This window comes from Lactuca sativa, chromosome 1, assembly GCF_002870075.4.
Source record: "Lactuca sativa cultivar Salinas chromosome 1, Lsat_Salinas_v11, whole genome shotgun sequence".
Taxonomy (NCBI): Eukaryota; Viridiplantae; Streptophyta; class Magnoliopsida; order Asterales; family Asteraceae; genus Lactuca; species Lactuca sativa.
In genome coordinates, this window is record NC_056623.2 from 56570720 (window position 1) to 56590395 (window position 19676).

Genomic DNA, 19676 nt, shown 5'->3' on the forward strand with positions numbered 1-19676 from the left:
TCAAGATATGCGCCAGTGAAGCCTAGACCGGTTAGGTCAAAGCCATCTCAACAGCCGACTTGAAGTTCAAAAGCAAGTACTGATCCACCCAACCGATCGAACAAAAAATGGGTTAAGCCTGACTACAGATGGGTACCAAAGGGTCATACTCCCAAATCATCTAACAATGCTAACATTTCTTCATCTTCTGTTTGTAATAAACAGGATATGTCGTGGGAGAGAGTACCTTGCATTGATGACAAAGGTCAACCCAGTTTCAAAATGAACTGGGTTCTAAAGACCAACTAATCTTGCTTTATGCGCTGGAGCAGCTATAGAGGCATATCATTAGACTTCGATTTGTTGGTAGTGGCTATTCCTGGCACATGACTGGGAGCATCACTCAACTGTACAACATTCAGAACTTTGTTTGAGAGTATGCGTCCTTTTCGGGAAGGGAAGAAAGGAAAGGATCACACATGGGGTTTATGCTTAACGATGTGAAGAATTTCCGGATCTGTTCTGAGATTATATGTGTTGTACTCAGACCTTGTGGATGCAAATTCAATCGATGACTTACGGTTTGAGTTTTCATCTGGATGCGCTTGAGTTTATCTTAAACTGATTCGTTTTGAAGACAATATTCTATTTTCTTATAGTTTTTTGTTTGAAAGTTTTGTTGATCGGGAAGTGATATGAAGTATAGTGCTAAAGGGCAATTTATGATGCATGTAATGCACTAAATCCGAATTGTCTAGACTGTATGTTTAATGTGCTGGTAGGCATAAAGGGGTCAATAGGACTAGACTTAGATTGAAAATGAAAGGACTTGACAGTGTGGTCTTAGATAGTTATATTTGGACTGACAATACGACGCTTGGGTAGATTGAGCAGTGAGATAAACATGGGAACCTACGAGATACATTGAAGTCAATTATCTTAAACTGTGGCTCAACAATTCCTCGATGTATGGACTCATGTCCTTAATTCCGGTATTCATAGGATGACTGGGGTGTTATGATAAAGTAGGTATGTAGGAAATTATTTTCTTACTTTCTATCTGTCAGTCATATGTTGCATCCTTTGCGTGATTGGAACATATCCAACCTGGAATGCAACATATGCAACTCTATCTCTATACATACCCTTATGTATGCAATTCTTTCTATCTGGTAGCCATATGTTGTCCCCTCTGCGTGATCGGAAGATCCGACTTGGCACACAACATATGCACCGTACTATCTCTATAACCCTTTATCTTTGTTAGTCATATGTTGTTCCCTCTGTGTGATTGGAAAACATCCGACTTAGTATACAACATATGCATCTCTATATCTATCTTCTTTCTAAATGATTGAATACTCACCTAAATTAAGGAGTTCTTTAGAAGTTCTTGATTATCGGGGTATGTCGGGAAGTGGGAAACACGTTCTAGAGCATCTAAAATTGAATCATTTAATAGGTTGTCTGTAGATCTGTCTGCTTAATTTAAGTGGACAACAATATCCTTGGTCGTCGTCAGCCAAATGGTCTATCTAAGAATATTGGTGCAATGACTTGTCATTTATAATCCGTCAGATCTGTCCATACCCTTTATGTTTAAGTGGACCACAATACCGGTGATTGACTAGATCTAGACATGCAGGCGTGTGCTGATAAACGATATTGAATTGCTTGACAAATTTGATCCCAAATATTTTTTTTTGTTAATTTGTTCTTAGTTATCCTCTATTCACAAATTTAGGGGGAGAATTAAAAATTTTAAACACCAAAAAAAAATCAGAAAACCAAAAATCTAAAAATACTGTTATTTTTGTTTTATTTTTTTCAGAAAAAATCAAAAATCCAAAAATATTTTTGTTTCAGTTGAAAAATCCAAAAATATTGTGTGCTAAGTTTGTTTTTAGTTTTGTTCCTTAAAATGAATTCAGATGGAGATGAGACTCATGGAGACTGTATTGAGATTTTATGAGCCAAAGCTTCATCCGTGATTGTCGAAGCATTCTCATTCGAAGGAACAAGAAATGAAGAGTATTCTTCCAACAATCAATCTTTCAACCCCAAAAGCAAGGTGAAGCTCGCATGAAGATTATGTGACAGATTGCATTAAAGCCTCCTCAATCAATTTGCTGCTATCTATCTACCTGCTGATGTGATCCAGAAGATTCGTTCTCTCTGAAGATTCTCAACCTGAAAGCGCCATTTTTCAAGAATCTCTACATGAAGCCTCCTCACCTAACGTTCGTTCAAAGCCAAATTCTGAAGAAATGCCCATCCGTTCAAGATGAAGTCATTTAGCTAGAAGATTCAGTTGTTCATCTTGAAGTTGTGAAGAAATAAAAGACAAAAAGTTGAAGCCAAGCTCCAAATGAAGATTGACAAGGAAAGCCAGCTACATTTTTAGGGGGAGTTTTTTGTGTCAAAAGAAAAGAAAGCCATAAACCAAGGGGGAGATTGTTGGGTCAAAAATATGGTTTATACTTTACTTTTGTAGGCAACTATATTTTTTAGTCTAGGACAGTAAACAGCCTGGTGTTTACGGCTGTATTTGTGTTTACGGCCGTAAACGTGTTTTCGGCCACTATATATAGATGTAAGAGTGAGGAGTCAAAAATGGCTATGAGGGGGTGCTAAGTGTGTGCAAATCAAGGTGTCCTAGAGACAAAAGTTATAGAGAAGAAGAGTGTGTATGTGTGTGAGAGAGAATCTCATATGTATGGAGCATCAATCATATTATTGAATACATCATAGATTCATATTCTTCTTCTTCTCCTTCTTCCATATTTGATCTTGCATCATCCACTTGATTGGGATTCCGCACCATCAACTGGATCTGATTGATACATCAAGAAAATTTGGGACTTACAAGTGGGTTACTTGTAGAGAAGATCAAGCTCCTTGTTCTTGCCATCTACTTCATCACCCCAAATCTAAGAGGGTCCAAAGGCTACAAAGGTTATATTTTCTAAACACCCTATGGTTGTTATAATATCATTCTAACCTCTTTAAAAGGATCGTTGATGGTTGGTTTTGTTGTCACACTCGAAATTTATAAGATATTTTAAAGCTTCCGTTGCCGGTTTTTATGAAAAACTATTTATTTTATGTAACAAAATCCCTTTAGTGGTATCAGAACCATGTTTTAAGTGTTAGAATGATTTTTATGTTATCATAATCTTTGGTTTTTGGAAAACAAGCATGTATTTCTTATTGGCTAAAGAAATATCCATATTTGTTTTCTTTGACAACTTGTTGTTAAAAGTGTTTATTTTTTATATAACCATTTTTTCATGCATTTTGGTTATATAAATGTTGCCTGAGAAAAAACAAGAGTTGTTTGCTGATATAAAAAGTTTAAATTTTTTTTTTTAAACTTAATCTTAACTCCATAACTTAATAATAAAATGTTGTTTTATTAAAAAAGTTAGAAACCAATTCCAATCCGTATAACGTCGAATTAAAATTGAATATAAATTTTAACCGGTAAATTTTTATATGAAATAAATTCAGCTTTATGGTTTTTGGAAGACTTTAAATCTACCATGGAATATTTTATGCATGAAATATTCATGATGCAAAATGCTTTAAAATGCTAGAACAATAAAACATTAATAAAAGCCCTTATTTACAAAACTTCAAATCTATGCAATCAATTTAAAAATCATTTGGGATTTTTGTGCAGTTCATGTGGATTTTAGGGTCACCTTATTCATTTGTGTTGTTAAAAATATTCATGGTGTTTTTATATTTACTTATAGGATAAAGGTCATCTAACGATTTGTGAAATAAAACTTACATGTTTTTTGAATTGATGATTTGATCAATTTCTTATGTGATAAAGGTTACCAAAGCATAAGAGTTTTGAGGCATAGATGGAATGAACATGCCATATAAAAACAAGGTAATGTTTTTGGATCCCATAAATCTAAGAACTACATAAGAGTGGTAATTTGTTATCGTAACCTACCGATCAACAAAATCACTTGAGTAGTGGGTCGCCGCCTCAAGTTATTTTGGGTGATGTGGATCTTAGCTTTTCAAAATTTAATTTGAAGGGTAATTATTTTTGAAAAGAATTCATATCGAAGATATTAAAATGAATCTTATTATTATGTAGATGACTACCCCAACTGTAACCACCTCATCATTCACCATCCGATCCATCCTCGAAAAGGAAAAGCTAAGCGGACCTAACTTTCTTGGTTGGTTCAGACAACTGAGAATTGTCCTCAAGCTTGATAAAAAGGACTATGTCCTTGACGAACCTATCCCAGAAAAGGTCCCAACTAATGCTCCCAAAGCATCGAAAGATTCTCAGGCGAAACATGTTAATGATTCCACCGAAGTGGCTTGGATCATGCTTGCAACTATGACTCCTGAACTTCAAAAAACTTTTGAGTTTTATGAAGCATTTGAAATGATTGAACAACCGAGTGTCATGTTTCAAATACAGGATAAGCAATAAAGGTTTGATACCTTGAATGATTTCATTAGTTGCAAGATGGTCGAGGGATCTTCTGTGAGCTTGGCAGTTATAGCGGTCCAAAATCAAATATTGATCAAGGGCCGATATTTGAGATATAGGTTATCGTAGTGAGATATCAGTATTTTTATATCACACATAATATATATATATATATATATATATATATATATATATATACACACACACACACACACACACACATAAATGTAAGACATAAATAATAGTAATATCAAAAGTCAAAAGTCAAAAGTCAAAAGCGATAATGTTTAAAGCATAATCATATGTAAGCCATGAAATCTTCCTCCAAGTCCACATCAACCAAGGCTTCCAATTATTTTATAAAGTACTTCCACATCAACTCTAATATCATCATCATCATCATCGTCATCGTCATCATCATCATCACCAGTTAAGAATTAAGTACTTAACATAACAAGATGATCAAACCTGTAGAAACTAACACATTAACACTTAAGTATTTAGCAATTAACACAGCAATAGGATCAGTTAAGACTTAAAACCATGAGTCTATGACTTAAAGCTAACAATTGAGTACTTAACATAACAACAGGTTCATATAAGTTAAGACCATAAGACTTAAGACAATAATTTAACACTAACATACGTAACTAAAATTACTTAAACGGTATCCCACCTAGAAATATCGCTAAATATCGGTTAAATATCCGTAAATATCACCGATTTTTGCGGTTCCGATATTTTGGACCGATATTTGATACCGACATTTTGAAAGGTACCGATAACCGATATCCTACCTGGAAATCACCTAGGAAATCACCAATATTAACTGCATAGTCTGTGAGTGCACATGTACTACAAATGAAAGCTTATGTTGAGCAACTTGCTTGCCTCGGATTCCCATTTGGGGATGAGCTAGCAACCGATGTGATCCTAGCCTCATTGCCTAAGTCATTTAAACAATTTGTGATGAACTTCACAATGAATGACTGAGAGAGGAGTATTAATGAGCTTCATAACATGCACAAAAATGATGAGGCAAACATCAAGAAATCTGGGAACAATCAAGTGTTGATGATCCGTGAGGGTCAAATCTCTAAGAAGAAAACCGGTAATAATAAACTACCAAGAAAGGAAAGGGTAATGGAAAGGGTAAAGGGAAGCCTCCTTCCACTAACCCAAATCCTAAATCCAAACCTAATGCTGACGCTGATTGCTTTCACTGCAATGAAAAGGGACACTGGAAGCACAACTATCACAAATACGTAGAGGAACTTAAAAAGATCAAAACCAACCAGGTTGGTACCTTAATTATTTATGTGATTTAATTACATGCATTCTGTACTAATTCTTGGTTATTCGTTACTAGAATTGGTACTAACATTTGCAATGATTTGCAGGGACTAAGGAATGTTTTAGAAATAAGAGATGGCGATTTCGAACTTCATGTTCGTAATGGCAATTGTGTAGCTGTGAAAGCCATAGGACAATAACATCTTTTGCTTCCAAGTGGCCTCAATCTTATTTTGAAAAATTGTTGTGATGTACCTAGTTTAACTAGGAATATTATCTCTACTTCTCTCTTGTATTAACAAGGTTTTCGTTATGAGTTTGACTTTGATTCTGAAAACATTTCTGTGTATAAAGATAATGTGTTCTATTTTGAGAATAGTCCCAAAAATGGAATATATGAAATTGATTTAAATGGTTCATACACAAAGGATAATTCAATGTTCAACTTAAATAAGGAAACAAAGTTAGACTCAAATAAAACTTATTTATGGCATTGTCGACTTAGGAACATAAGTAAAACTCACGTCGCTAAGCTTTGAAAGGATGGGATCTTAGAGTCAGCAGGCTCAGAGTCTTTTGATATATGTGAATCATGTATATGTGGCAAGATGACCAAAGCCCCTTTCACCGGTGTTGGAGAAAGAGCTTCAGATCCACTAGGACTCATACATACTGATGTATATAGACCTTTTAGAACAATGACCAGAAGCGGTGAAAGATACTTCATTACATTCAGTAAAGATTACAGTAGATTTGGATATGTGTATCTCATGTAACACAAATATGAAGCATTCGATGTCTTCAAGCTTTTCCAAAATGAAGTATACAATCAACATGGTAAAAAGATTAAAACCATACGATCAGATCGTGGTGGTGAATATCTGAGCTATGAGTTTGATGAACATCTGAAGAATTGTGCCATAGTGACACAACTCACTCCACCGGGAACACCTCAGCATAATGGTGTCTCAGAAAGGAGAAATCATACTCTAATTGATATGGTTTTATCGATGATGAGTCATACTTCCCTCACTCATTCATTTTAGGGTTATACCCTTGAAACCGCAGCCCGAATTGTAAACATGGTCCCCACTAAAAAGGTTAGTAAGACTCCCTACGAGTTATGGCATGGAAAGGTTCCATCAATGTCTTTCTTAAAGATATGGGGTTGTTAAGCATATATTAAAAGAGAAACTTCTGACAAGCTTGACCTTAGATCTCATAAGTGTATCTTTGCGGGATACCCAAAAGAAACCGTCAGTTATTTCTTCTTTCGGAAAGATGAAAACTAGGTGTTCATAGCTCGTCAAGTAATGTTTCTTGAAACTAAGTTTATCTCATATAAAGTAAGTGGGAGCCCCATTGACCTCGAATAAATTCAAGAGACACAAACTTTAGTTGAGAATGATAATCAACAAAACATTGTTGAACCTGGAATTATCATCCAGATGCCGGAAACCACACCAACTATATGACACTCCAGTAGAACTCGCCAGGAACCTAACATATTTGGATTTTTCATTCCTGAAGAGGAAGTCTTCTTGATGGATCAATGTGAACCCATCAATTACAAGGCTGTTACTACAGACCCAGAGTCTGAAAAATGGCTTGAAGCCATGAGAACTGAAATTCAATCCATGAATGACAATCAAGTATGGGACTTTGTTGACTTACCTACTAACAACAACGTTGTTAGAAGCAAGTGGATCTTCAAGAAGAAGATCGACATGGACAGAAATGTATAAAGTGTCAGAGCACAACTTGTCACGAAAGGATATACTCAAATTCAAGGTGTTTCCTATGAAGATACTTTCTCGCAGTAGCTAAGATTAAATCTATTAGGATTATCATGGCCATAACTGCTTATTATTACTATGGGATATGGAAAATCGATGTCAAAACCGCTTTCCTTAACGGATATCTTGAGGAAGATGTTCATATGGAACAACCTGAAGGTTTTTTCAAGCCGGATAACCTAAAGAAGGTGTGTAAACTGGAGAAGTCCATTTATGGATTAAAACAAGCATCAAGGGTCTGGTATCATCGTTTTGATGAAAACATCAAAAAGTTTGGGTTTTCAAAAAGTTTCAATGAACCATAAGTATAAATCAAAGCTGGTTAGAGCCATATTGTTTTTCTAATTCTATATGTTGATGACATATTACTAATTGGGAAAGATATCCTGACATTGAAGGAGACTAAAGCCCACCTTAGTAATTCCTTTCAAATGAAAGATCTAGGGATGCTGCATACATATTCGGTATTAGGATCTATAGAGATAGATCCCAAAGACTCATTGGTTTGAGTCAGAGTACATACATTGACAAAATACTGAAACGTTTTTCAATGGATAACTCGAAATGAGGAATTATTCTCGTACTGCCTGGTACCATTCTTTCTAAGGCTGACAACCCTAGTATTGAAGATGAGATCAAAAGAATGAAACGCATATCGTATGCTTCAACAGTAGGTTCAATTAGGTATGCTATGACATGTACAAGGCCGGATGTAGCTTATGCTATTAGTATAACTAGTAGTTATCAAGCTAATCTTGGCGAAAAGCATTGGGCGGCTGTTAAAAACATACTTACAGACTTAAGAAGAACTAAAGATATGTTTATGGTCTATGGAGGAGTTGAAGAAGAGCTTACGGTAAGATGTTACACTGGAAGATGTTACACTGGGGCTGGTTTCAACACTGATCGAGGTAACTTACGATCACAGTCGCGATATGTGTTCACACTTAATCGAAGAGCCATTTCCTGGAAGAGTTCAAAGCAAGAAGTGGTTGCACTTTCTACAACTGAATCAGAGTACATAGTTGCATGTGAAGCGGCTCAAGAAGTTGATTCAGTGAGGAAATTCATCAGTGATCTGGGTGTTGTTCCAAGCATCAAAAGTTCCATTAAGATACTTTGTGACAACATTGGTTCCACTGCTATCGCAAGAGAGCCTATGGTTACCAAAAAGACTAGACACATTCAGTGAAAATTCAATTTCATTCGTTAGGAATTAGAATTGGGAAATGTACGCACTGAAAATATTCACACAGATGATAGTCTAACAGATTCGTTCACAAAGGCTCTACCTCAAAGCAATTTTGAGAGTCATGCAAAAGGAATCGGTCGACGATTAGCTAGTGATTGGATTTAAATTTGTACTTGACTAATATCTAAATATCCAGAACTATGTATCAATAATGTGTAATTTCCTTTGAATATGAGACATCACTTTTGTGTTGAATATTATTTTGTTCTATATTAGCATGTTATTCAATTCTTGAGTAATGTATTTATTCAAAATTTGTCCATAGTCAGTCAACGTTGTGGGAGCAACTGTGAATTAAGACTAATATGAATCAGCTTGGTTGATTTCAAGAGGTGAAATAGAAAAGTGTTGCATCCGAATTCATATGTACTTGTTTGAGAGCAACAAATGGAAATGTCCCGCATCAAGAGTCACTTCATGGATTGATATCATAAGTGAATCTTGATCACAGGTAAATATATTTATGTCTTTCAACCTAAGATGCATATTGGAGAACTCAAGTATGGGGATTGTTATACTTTGACATGGTTAAACGTTGTTCATAACCGTGTAATTATAAAAACCTTCATTGGTTAGAGCACGAACTACATGAGAGTGTGCATGTAGTCAAGATGGGATTTATTCCTCTTATGTGTTGAGAGTTAGACATCAAAGGCGCCTTTCTTAAAAGTTGGATGGCAAATGAGAATGATCATGTTCCGTGTCTCATATCTAACATGATGTTTGTAACAAAGAAAACATTTATACACTCACTTTATACTTTGAGTGTGGCTAGTGAGCTCCTGGAATTGGATGTTGATTGATGGCACCCCTTTGTGTGTTATTAAGGGTAGTAGCCTATTGCTAGACGTCAGCTACTGTCTATGTTAGTCTTTAATAAATATTGTGAAAGTATGAGATTGTTGGATCTATATGCCCAAGAATCTTTATTGAATGACATTGCTAATGACATATGATCCTATAGGATCACACCTCAATCAAGTTGGTACTTATTAAATATTTATTATATAGTTGATATTAATAAATAAATTCAACTCTTGTATTAAATTATAGAAAAATTATTGTTCTATGAAAACAATATTGTAAGAAGTGGAAAAATAGTCTTTATATGATAAGGTATCATATAATAAGTCATGTACAAACTTTTGGCCACTTTGGTTAACCATGATTAAATCAACGGCTTAATCTACCATGGTTAAAAGGACTAGTGAGCATTATTTTATTATTTTCGCCATATGGCCGAAAGTTGTAAGGAGCATGGAGGTTGCTTGTCAACCTCCATCACAATGTTCCCCCATGCCTCCCTTTATAGCCCATACTTTTGAATATAATATTCAAAAGGCCATGCTTTGATGGGGTTATAAATATAGGGTCTTATGTATGAAGAAGTCACACGTTTTTGGTCTAAAACTTCTCCTCTCTTTCTCTCAAAACCATGAGATACTAAGAGGCTTGGAGCTTTTTCCTCTTTGAAATACATTACTAGCTTTTGGTGTTTACTTTGTGTCTTTTCTTTTAGTGCTTAATTTTTTAGGCACTTAAGGCTTAAAGAACAAAGTTGTACAAGAAGAAATCTAGCAATTTTGGTACCTTATTTTTGTTGGTGGATTACTTGTAGAGAAGATCAAGATACTTGTTCTTGCCATCTACTTCAACACCCCAAATCCAAGAGGATCCAAAGGATACAAAGGTTGTATTTTCTAAACACCCTATGGCTGTTATAATATCATTCTAACCTTTTTAAAAGGATCCTTGATGGTTTCTTTTGTCACACTCGAAATTTATAAGAAATTTTAAAGCTTCCGTTGTCGGTTTTTGTGAAAAACTATTTATTTTATGCAACAAAATCTCTTCATTGACAGTCCTAAAATAGCACAGACTATGTATCTTGGAATAACGGACTATCACACACTTCATTCACTGCATCCTCAATCAACACCCCATCGCAAGAATCGACATAGAGACAGGAGACTTCACTCTCAAAGTCGATAGGCAACATAGACAATCGAGGGTTGCCGTCCTGATACACTCCTCCTGATCACCTGAAACAATGGCTAGATTACGCCTTACCATACTCAATTAAGGCATATCCTTGACCTCATTTGCCACAGTCCCCACTGATGACTCACTTACGACACAAGAAATACCTCAAAGTGGTCATACAACCAGAACCCTTTGGTGTAAATACCGCAACTATTTGGTACCCCACGGGGTCCACCTCCAAATTCTTAAATTAGTTACTCGCTCTCTCTTCCTTCCAATATGGAAAATATGGAATAATATAATCCTTGTCATAGAAAATGACATCACAAACCAACGACCGATCACTCAACTCAGACTGCAATCCTCAAACTACTCATCACATCCACTTCCTTTCTGGGTCCAGCGACTCGAACTGACACCTCTCCAGTCAAATCCCTCGAGGCCTAAACTCAATTTTCTCGCAAATCGCACTTCATTCAAACCCGACCAACATGGCCCTCGATCCCAACAATCATGAGGCACATTCTCGGTCTAAACAACCGCCGCCAGATAACCGGTAGAGACGGAAAACACTCTCTGTAACGAATCATGGTACCCAAACCATGTTATCTCCCCTCAACCTGCTACTTAGGACCCCTGGAATTATCCTCGTTTCAGGTATGGATCCTCTACTTTCAGAAGTACGGGCCCAATACTACCTTCCACATCTATCCATACCTTCTTTGAGAATTGTTCCAGATTTTTTAAGTAGCTACTCAAATCCACTATCGACCAACCTAATTCCACATACCTGTGCTCCAGCGAATACTCACCGCTAAACAACGCACTCATCTGACGGAAAATACTTCCTAAGCTCTCTTAGGATTCCCTCCGCTCCTCTCTCAACCATCAGAAGCAAAAGGAACTCCCTTTAATACCTACTAATGATTCCTCAAATGCAGTTACATGCTACATGCATTAGATAATTCTTCGACTGCAAGATCACACCCTACAACGGTTAGACTCAAACGAGAGCTACGCAATAGGGATAAATCTAACCTTATAAAATTACCTAATCCCTGTAACATGCAATCTAACGTATTCGATTAGTAATTAGTCGATATTAATGGAAGACTCTAAAAGCACAAGCAAGCGGCATTCGGGCATCAAACAACCTCCGTCAGCACATACCCTCACAGGCTAACTCAACCAACACATGTAACCACACTAGCATACAACCCCCAAATGCTCTATCTACATCACAAAAGGCATCACCAGACTTAGGCAATCCTTCCTCACAATTCCTGGAGATCACTAATCACAAACATGCAACACTACCAACTCACCTAATAGGCACAAATGCATCTCTCATAAGAAAGCACACTAGCATGCAATACTAAGCAGATCCCTAGCCCTAAACAGGCATGCAATTCTATCAGCTTATAATGTTAAAACTCATCCAAACACAATATCAAGTAAGGTTATTTTGGGAAATCACCGCTCGGGCTCTGGCTGATTGTACACACTACTTCATACCTGCTTCCAAAAAATCTTTAATTTCCTTGTAAAATCGTATGATGAAAAATCATATATTTTGAAAAGTTATCATTCCTCTATTTGAGTCTAGATATACCCTAGGATGTGCTCAAATCCCTCAAACCAAGACTCTTATACCAAATTGTGACACCTCAAATTTCAAAGAAAAATTTTCATTTTTATTTCACCAAATATTATTCATAAATCCAAGTCATCACAAAATTTTAAATCATTATCAAAATAATATAAGAGTATCCCAAAATCCACATAAGACCATAATGCCTCCGCCTTCACTAACTCTACAAAAGTACCTGAAACACATTCAAATCAACATTGTAATCATGAAGCTTAGTGAGTTCCCCAAAATACCACATACACAAATAATTAGCCTCACATGTCTAAATCTCGATTAGGACCCTCCGGTCATGTGTCTCAGTGAAGACCCTCCGGTCTCACGTATGGGTATTGACCCTCTAGTCTTCAACATATACACATAACAATATAACAACATGAGTCACAAAGACAGAACACATAATAACACATATCTCATTATAAACAAATAAGACCATCTGGTCAATAATGTAATAAGACCCCCCGGTCAATAATTTAAATCAGAACCTCCGGACAATAACAAGACATAAGACCCTCTGGTCAATAACACAAATAAGACCCTCCGGTCACACATAAATTACCACGCATGTAAGTATAGTGAGAAGACTCACATCGAATGCTGAAGCTCACTTAGAGAAGTCCCTAGATGTTGTCCTGATGACTTCCTAAGCTAACCGCACAAAACAACGCCCAATTAGCAATTGGGTTCCATTCTAAGGCCCACAATCCAAACTTAGGGTAAAATGACCATTTTACCTCTGACCCAATATGAACCAAATTGACGCCCAAGCTCAAGACGAAAATTTCCCAAACCAAGAGATCCACAACAACCCACTATTGGCCTAATTTTCCAAATTGGGCCCAACCCCAATGGACCTTATCCTAAAGCCCAATAATTCCTTAGTCCTATAAAGTTGATCTCAGATGGCCAAAAAGTCCCAGATCCACAAGGTGGCCCAAAGATGCGAAACTCAAATGTCACAAGCCCAAGCCCACTTGAACGTTATACGTTGGGCGTATGTTCAGCTATATTGGGAGTACTCGATGAACTAGATCACGACCCAAACACGGTACACTGGGCATACCATCACTTACACGGGGCATAAATCAACTTAATCCAAAACTGATTTCCTGATTTAACCACTAAAGCACTTTACTCCCAAACTTCAGGGAACCTCAAAATAAAGCTCTTAATGCATAAAGTCGACACCTTTATGGATTTGCATGATTCAATGGGACCCAATGACCATCTTAATTCTGACAACTGGAAAATCTTGGAGCAAGCAAGGTCTAATATGTATCTATGTATAATGTAAAACCACATCATAACTTTGTTGCAATGAAACTTTGTAAAACAAAAGGGCATTATTTGTATAATTTATGTATATATATATATATATATATATATATATATATATATATATATATATATATATACACCTAAAAAACATGTAGAAAAAAAATAATACATTGAACCTTTCTTTAGATTGTCCAGGATTAAAACTGAAATCACCCTTTAGTGGGTGATGCCATGGCCGAAAACACCCCTAGGCCGAAATCACACAATGGGCAAAAGCACTATGACTGAAATCACATAGATTTTGTTGGTATACAAGGTAATTTCGGTCATTCCTTGGCTGAAATCACCAATTTGATCCCCTCCCAAGGTGATTTCGATGGAATAAAGAAGAACATAAGGTGTTGACTTTGTGACCTTATTTATTCCTCCTTTCCAATACAATTTAATACCCAACAAATATCAAGGCATTAACAAACAATTAAGCAAGCAAATATCACATCATGTCACCTCCTTATCTTTGGACGAAATCATTCCCAAAATCCTCACCATTTCCATATTCACTTCTAGAGTTTACTCCATTCCATCTCAAGAGGCAATCCAAAAATCTTCCAAGTTCAAATCCTTCAAGGTTATTCCTACAGTTTTGGTAATATTTTTTTTTGTTAAACTAGTGTTTTTATACACTATCATGATTAGTTTCATCTTTTTTACACATATTATTATGTGTTAAAACTCTTAGGATAAGATCATTTCCACATAATTTTATCAACCACATTCAAGTGTTTACGCTTGGAAATCCTCACACCATCTCTTCAAACAACCAGCAAATCCACTCAAGGTGAGTTAATACCCCCCATATTTTCAATTTTTTCATGTTTTTTTTTTTTTGGGGGGGGGGGGGGGGTGGATACAAGTAAAACTTAGCATGAGTTATGGTTGTTACTAGCCTTTATACAAATATTTGTGAGATATTTGTTTTCAAATGCAAACCTAGCAAACACAAATATACTCCATGTCATAAAATCATAAGAAAAATTGTGATTTGTAAACTACAAGGTTTTCGGAAACTTTTTACCAAAACATAACTTTTCTATCAAAAAGGTGTACATTGTAGTTATTTCACTATTTTTTGGGTTACCACCCAAAAATATGATGTTTGACTTTACATTTTGAAACTAAACGAGATAATTACTATATATTTCTATAAATTATTACATGAATGTTCTTAACAAACAAACATGATAAACTAAATTGGTATAGTTTGGGAGACACGCAAAACTACTCTATTATTTCAGAAGGACCATATAATTATTTAAAGGTATAATTATTTCATTTACAAGAAAACGAATTTTCAGTACAATAGACGTCAATCGGTTTATACTGGTCGTGAGACATTTGGCCTCACCGTACCTACCAGAGTACACAACTAAGACATGCATTATAACCAGAGTCTCTTGTAGGGAGAACATGACACTTGTGTATAGATCTATACAGGATTGACAACCCCCACCGCACCTCAGCTGTTACCTACAGTTAGAGCGGCAAGTATGGGGTGACAAATGCCCTAACAGTTCTGACGTTCGAAGTACGTCGTTCAGGCAACTAGTCTCATTAGTATGCTTATAATAACTCACATAGGGTATTAACAAAACATTTGGTTTACGGGCTATCGTACACTCAAATAGTTTCACAAAATGTTAAATCTTATTAAAAGTATTTTCCAGTACAACATTACTTACATTTTAGTCTTAGGTTAAGACTCTGAACGAGGATAACATACATTCAAGTAGTTTTATATAAAGATAAAACTTACTAATACTACTTTCCAATACATCATTACTTACATTTTAGTCTTGGGTTAAGACTCACAACAAGGATAACATACCTTCAAGTAGTTTTATATAAAGATAAAACTTACTAATACTACTTTCAAGTACAACATCACTTACATTTTTAGTCTTGGGATTTTAAGATTTACAGCGAGGTTAACATATATCCAAGTAGTTTTATATAAGGATAAAACATTCTAATACCATGTTTCCAGTACAACATATCTCACATTTTAGTCCTTGTATACAAGACATACAGCTCATTTCAAAGGAAAATATTGGATTTTTCTAAAAATGTACACCATAATTTTTACACGAGACAGTTACAAATCCTTTTCATACAAAACACTTATGTACTCACCAACTTAATTGTTGACACTTTTCAAAATCAATTGTGTTCTCATGAAACCAGTAAACAGGTAACCACAAAAGTTTTTGGTGGATGGGATGTCGTCGCATCATGTTTCTTATTTTGTCATATGCATGTGATATAATATAAACAATGTTTTGAGCATAATGTAAACTTATTAAATACAATGGTTGTAATGCTTTGATCGCTACTATTCAATTGTTATAATAATGTGCATGAAGTCATCCATCCCTAGACGTTTCTGCCGTTCTAGCTTGGGGGTGAAATTAATCCATTAATACCTAACTTAATCCATCTAGAACGTGCATGCATGATATTTAACCTTAAAGGTGGAAACTTTATGAACTTATAACCTCAGAAATGCTAAGAGTGGCAACTCAAAGCCCCTCGAGTGGTGTCCAACCACTAGATCTTAACCATGAGGTCAAAATGGGACCAAAAACTCACATAAGGGCTCTTTATATAGTGAGGCTATTAGAGTTATCAAACAAGGAAACCCTAATTTGGATGCTTAAGCCCTAAGCAACCCATGGGCTCCTTCCTTAAAGGCCTTGGGACGATTTCTAATGGGTTTCCCATAGAAATCGTCCACCCCTTTAATATGGAGTCCATTAGCTCAATATTCAACTATCATACAATTGACAGTTCAAGTCCCTTAAGTTTAATTAATCTCTTTTAGTCACAAACTTAATTCTTATTAATTCTTGACTAATATTAATTAAACAATATGATTTCTCCTTTAATATATTATTCCCATAATATATTAATAAATCATATTTAATCCTTTCTCTCCATAATTCATCCTATCAAGTTGCTTTGGTGAAGGCAACCCAAAAGGACCATGCACCATCGGGTCAAGTAGATACCAAAATAGTTATGGACTTAGACACTAATCCAACAATAAACTAGTAAGAAACATTACCTTTAAATGTTGCTTGAAGATCTTGAGCTTTTGAGAATCTTAGCACCTCAAATGTTGTGCCTCTAGTGAATCACAAACACCAAAGTAATTAGATAAGGCAAGAGTGAGAGAGGGGAGGATAAGATCGGTTCCTAGAACTCTTAAGGTTTCAGTGTCACTGATTTTAGAAGCCATAGGGATCCTTATATAGTGCAGCTGCTAGGGTTTCAGTCAAAACCCTAATTGGATAGCTTAGGCCTTAAGCAGTCCAATGGAAGCTTCTAGAATAAGGCCTTAGATGATTTCATGGTGGGCTTCCACCCTAATTTCGTCGACCCCCTTTATCCATATGATCCACAGCCCAAAATCCAATTATCTTATAATTTCAATTCCAGTCCCCTAAGTTTAATTAATATCTTTTGCTCACAAAATTAATTTTTAACTAATTCTTGACCAATATTAATTAAACAAATATGATTTATCTTTTAATATATTATTCGTATAATATATTAATAAATCATAATAACCTCTTTGTCTATTATTCATCCCGTCTAGTCACTTTGGTGAAGGTAACCCAAAAGGACCATGCTATAACCGGGTCAAGTACATACCAAATATAGTTGTGGACTTAGACACTAATCCAACAGTCTCCCACTTGGGTAAGTCTAATAACTATAAATGCAATTACGACTTTAGGATCCGATTAGCAATCATAGTTCTCAAAAGTCGCTATCAACTCTAACCTTATCAATCACCTGTCCTTTAGATAAGGGATCGTATAGTCCTCCGTTCTCAAGATATCGTGCGGACAATTACATGGAACATAGTCATACTTATTGTCTAGAAGTTTGTTTCTCGATCTCTGATTTGCCCGACATAGAACTTAATTGAGCACATCAACTTAGTCCTGATCGGGCCCAGTACATAAGTCAAACCAAATCATCGAGGGGCCCTAATATCACTTTTAGCCTCTTAGGATAAAAGGAATAGATAAACTTCAACTTATATGCATTTACTATTCCCTCATCAAATCATACACAACAATACGTTTTATAACATCAAGTTACTGATGTGTTTACGCATTATCAATGTACAACCAACTTGCAAACAATTAATCATATATCTAGGTTTAAAGACTATCTGATATTATCATCTCATAATCACTCATGATTAATTCCATGAAGTGATTCAAGTGAGCACAGGTTTATTCCAATACTCAAATCTTATTTCATAAGTACTCATGAACATTGCAGCAGACTTTTGCTATGTCTAATACACTTTAGACAATCTACAAGCCAATTCATGACAATCTTCTTTCATACCTACTTTCCAAAGTATGAGCGACTGTGGACTGTTCGAATAATCTTATTATTCAGGAACACAAAACATGCAAAGTGAAACAATAGGTAAATAATTAACACAAGATAGTAACTTTACTTATAAATAATTCTCTTTTATTTAATCATCAAATGTTAATTATGTTTATCTATTACACGTTCCGAAGCTATCTAATCTAAACTAATATCGTCCTTTATCCCAATGCTCCTAGCGTGCTGCAAGTGCTTAACCGTACTCAATCTCTTCGTAAGGGGATCTACCAGGTTATCCTCTGAAGATACCCTCTCTACTAAGAGGAGTCCCTCTTCTACCCGACGTCTAATAAACTGATATTTCTTGCCGATATGTCGGGATCTGCCATGATCCCTCAATTCCTTGGTCAAGGCAACCGCTCCTTCATTATCGTAGAAAATCTTCGTAGGCTGCTTTATGGCTGGCACAACTCCAAGGTCTAAGATGAAGATCTTTAGCCATATCGCCTCCTTTGCGACTTCGCTCGCTGCTATGTACTTTTATTTGCACGTTGAATCAGCTATGGTCTCCTGCTTGGAACTTTTCCAAGTCACTACTCCTCTATTCAGGTTAAAGACCCAACTAGACTGAGAGTGGTAGTTTTCCCGGTCGGTTTGAAAAAATGGCATCACTATACCCTCGCACGCTTAAGTCATCACTCCCACCAAGGATAACAAACCATTCCTTGGTCCTCCAAAGGTACTTAAGAATATACTTGACTGCGGTCCAATGTGCTTTGCCAGGTCCTTGATATCTGCTAACCATGCTCAAAGCGAAGGTTGCATCAGGGAGAGTACAAGTCATAGCATACATGATTGAGCCAACTACGGAAGCATAAGGTACTCGGCTCATCTCTGCTACCTCGGCTTTGGTACTCGGGCTTTGAGTCTTACTCAACTTGGCATTGCTTTGGATCGGGAACTCCCCTTTCTTGGAATTCTCCATACTAAATGTTTTAGTGCCTTTTCCAAATATGTATTCTGACTATGTCCTATTAGCCTTTTACTCTTGTTTCTCACTATCCTTATTCCTAGAATATAGGCAGCCACTCCAAGGTCCTTCACAGCGAAGCATTTCCAAGCCAGGACTTAACCTCCTACAGGGTTGGGTTGTCGTTTCCTATGAGTAGTATGGCATCGACATACAATAAGAGGAATCTAACTATACTCCCACTGGCTTTAACATATACGTAGGACTCATCCTCGCTTCATAGGAAGCCAAACTCTTTGACTTTCCCATCGAAACAAAGATTCCATTTGCGAGATGCTTGTTTCAATCCATAAATGGCCTTCTCAACATTACACAATCTATTAGGGTGTTTTGCATCAATAAAACCCTCTGGCTGACTCATGTAAACATCCTCGTCCAAGCAACCAGAATAGATACCATCATAGGACTTTCCCTTATGGTGGCTCTTCAAAGGAGCCTTCCTATTCTTACCCTTCCTTTGCCAAAACAGGGGCAGCAGTGGCGGGAGTTGATGCAACAGATTTGTCCTTCAGGTTGCTCTCAGCAGTCCTCAACAAGCCTTG

General features: G+C 36.2%; 1 protein-coding gene across 1 annotated transcript; it reads left to right on the plus strand.

Annotated features, from left to right (window-relative positions):
* The first annotated feature begins 8176 nt into the window (after positions 1-8176).
* Positions 8177-8725, plus strand: LOC122195063 (secreted RxLR effector protein 161-like). Its single transcript, XM_042896532.1, has one exon. The coding sequence runs from the start codon at positions 8177-8179 to the stop codon at positions 8723-8725; it is 549 nt and encodes a 182-aa protein (XP_042752466.1).
* The last annotated feature ends 10951 nt before the right edge of the window (positions 8726-19676 follow it).

Bases quoted from the DNA above. Each gene is read 5' to 3' on its own strand.
- LOC122195063 (XM_042896532.1), top strand. From the start codon at position 8,177: ATGAAACGCATATCGTATGCTTCAACAGTAGGTTCAATTAGGTATGCT.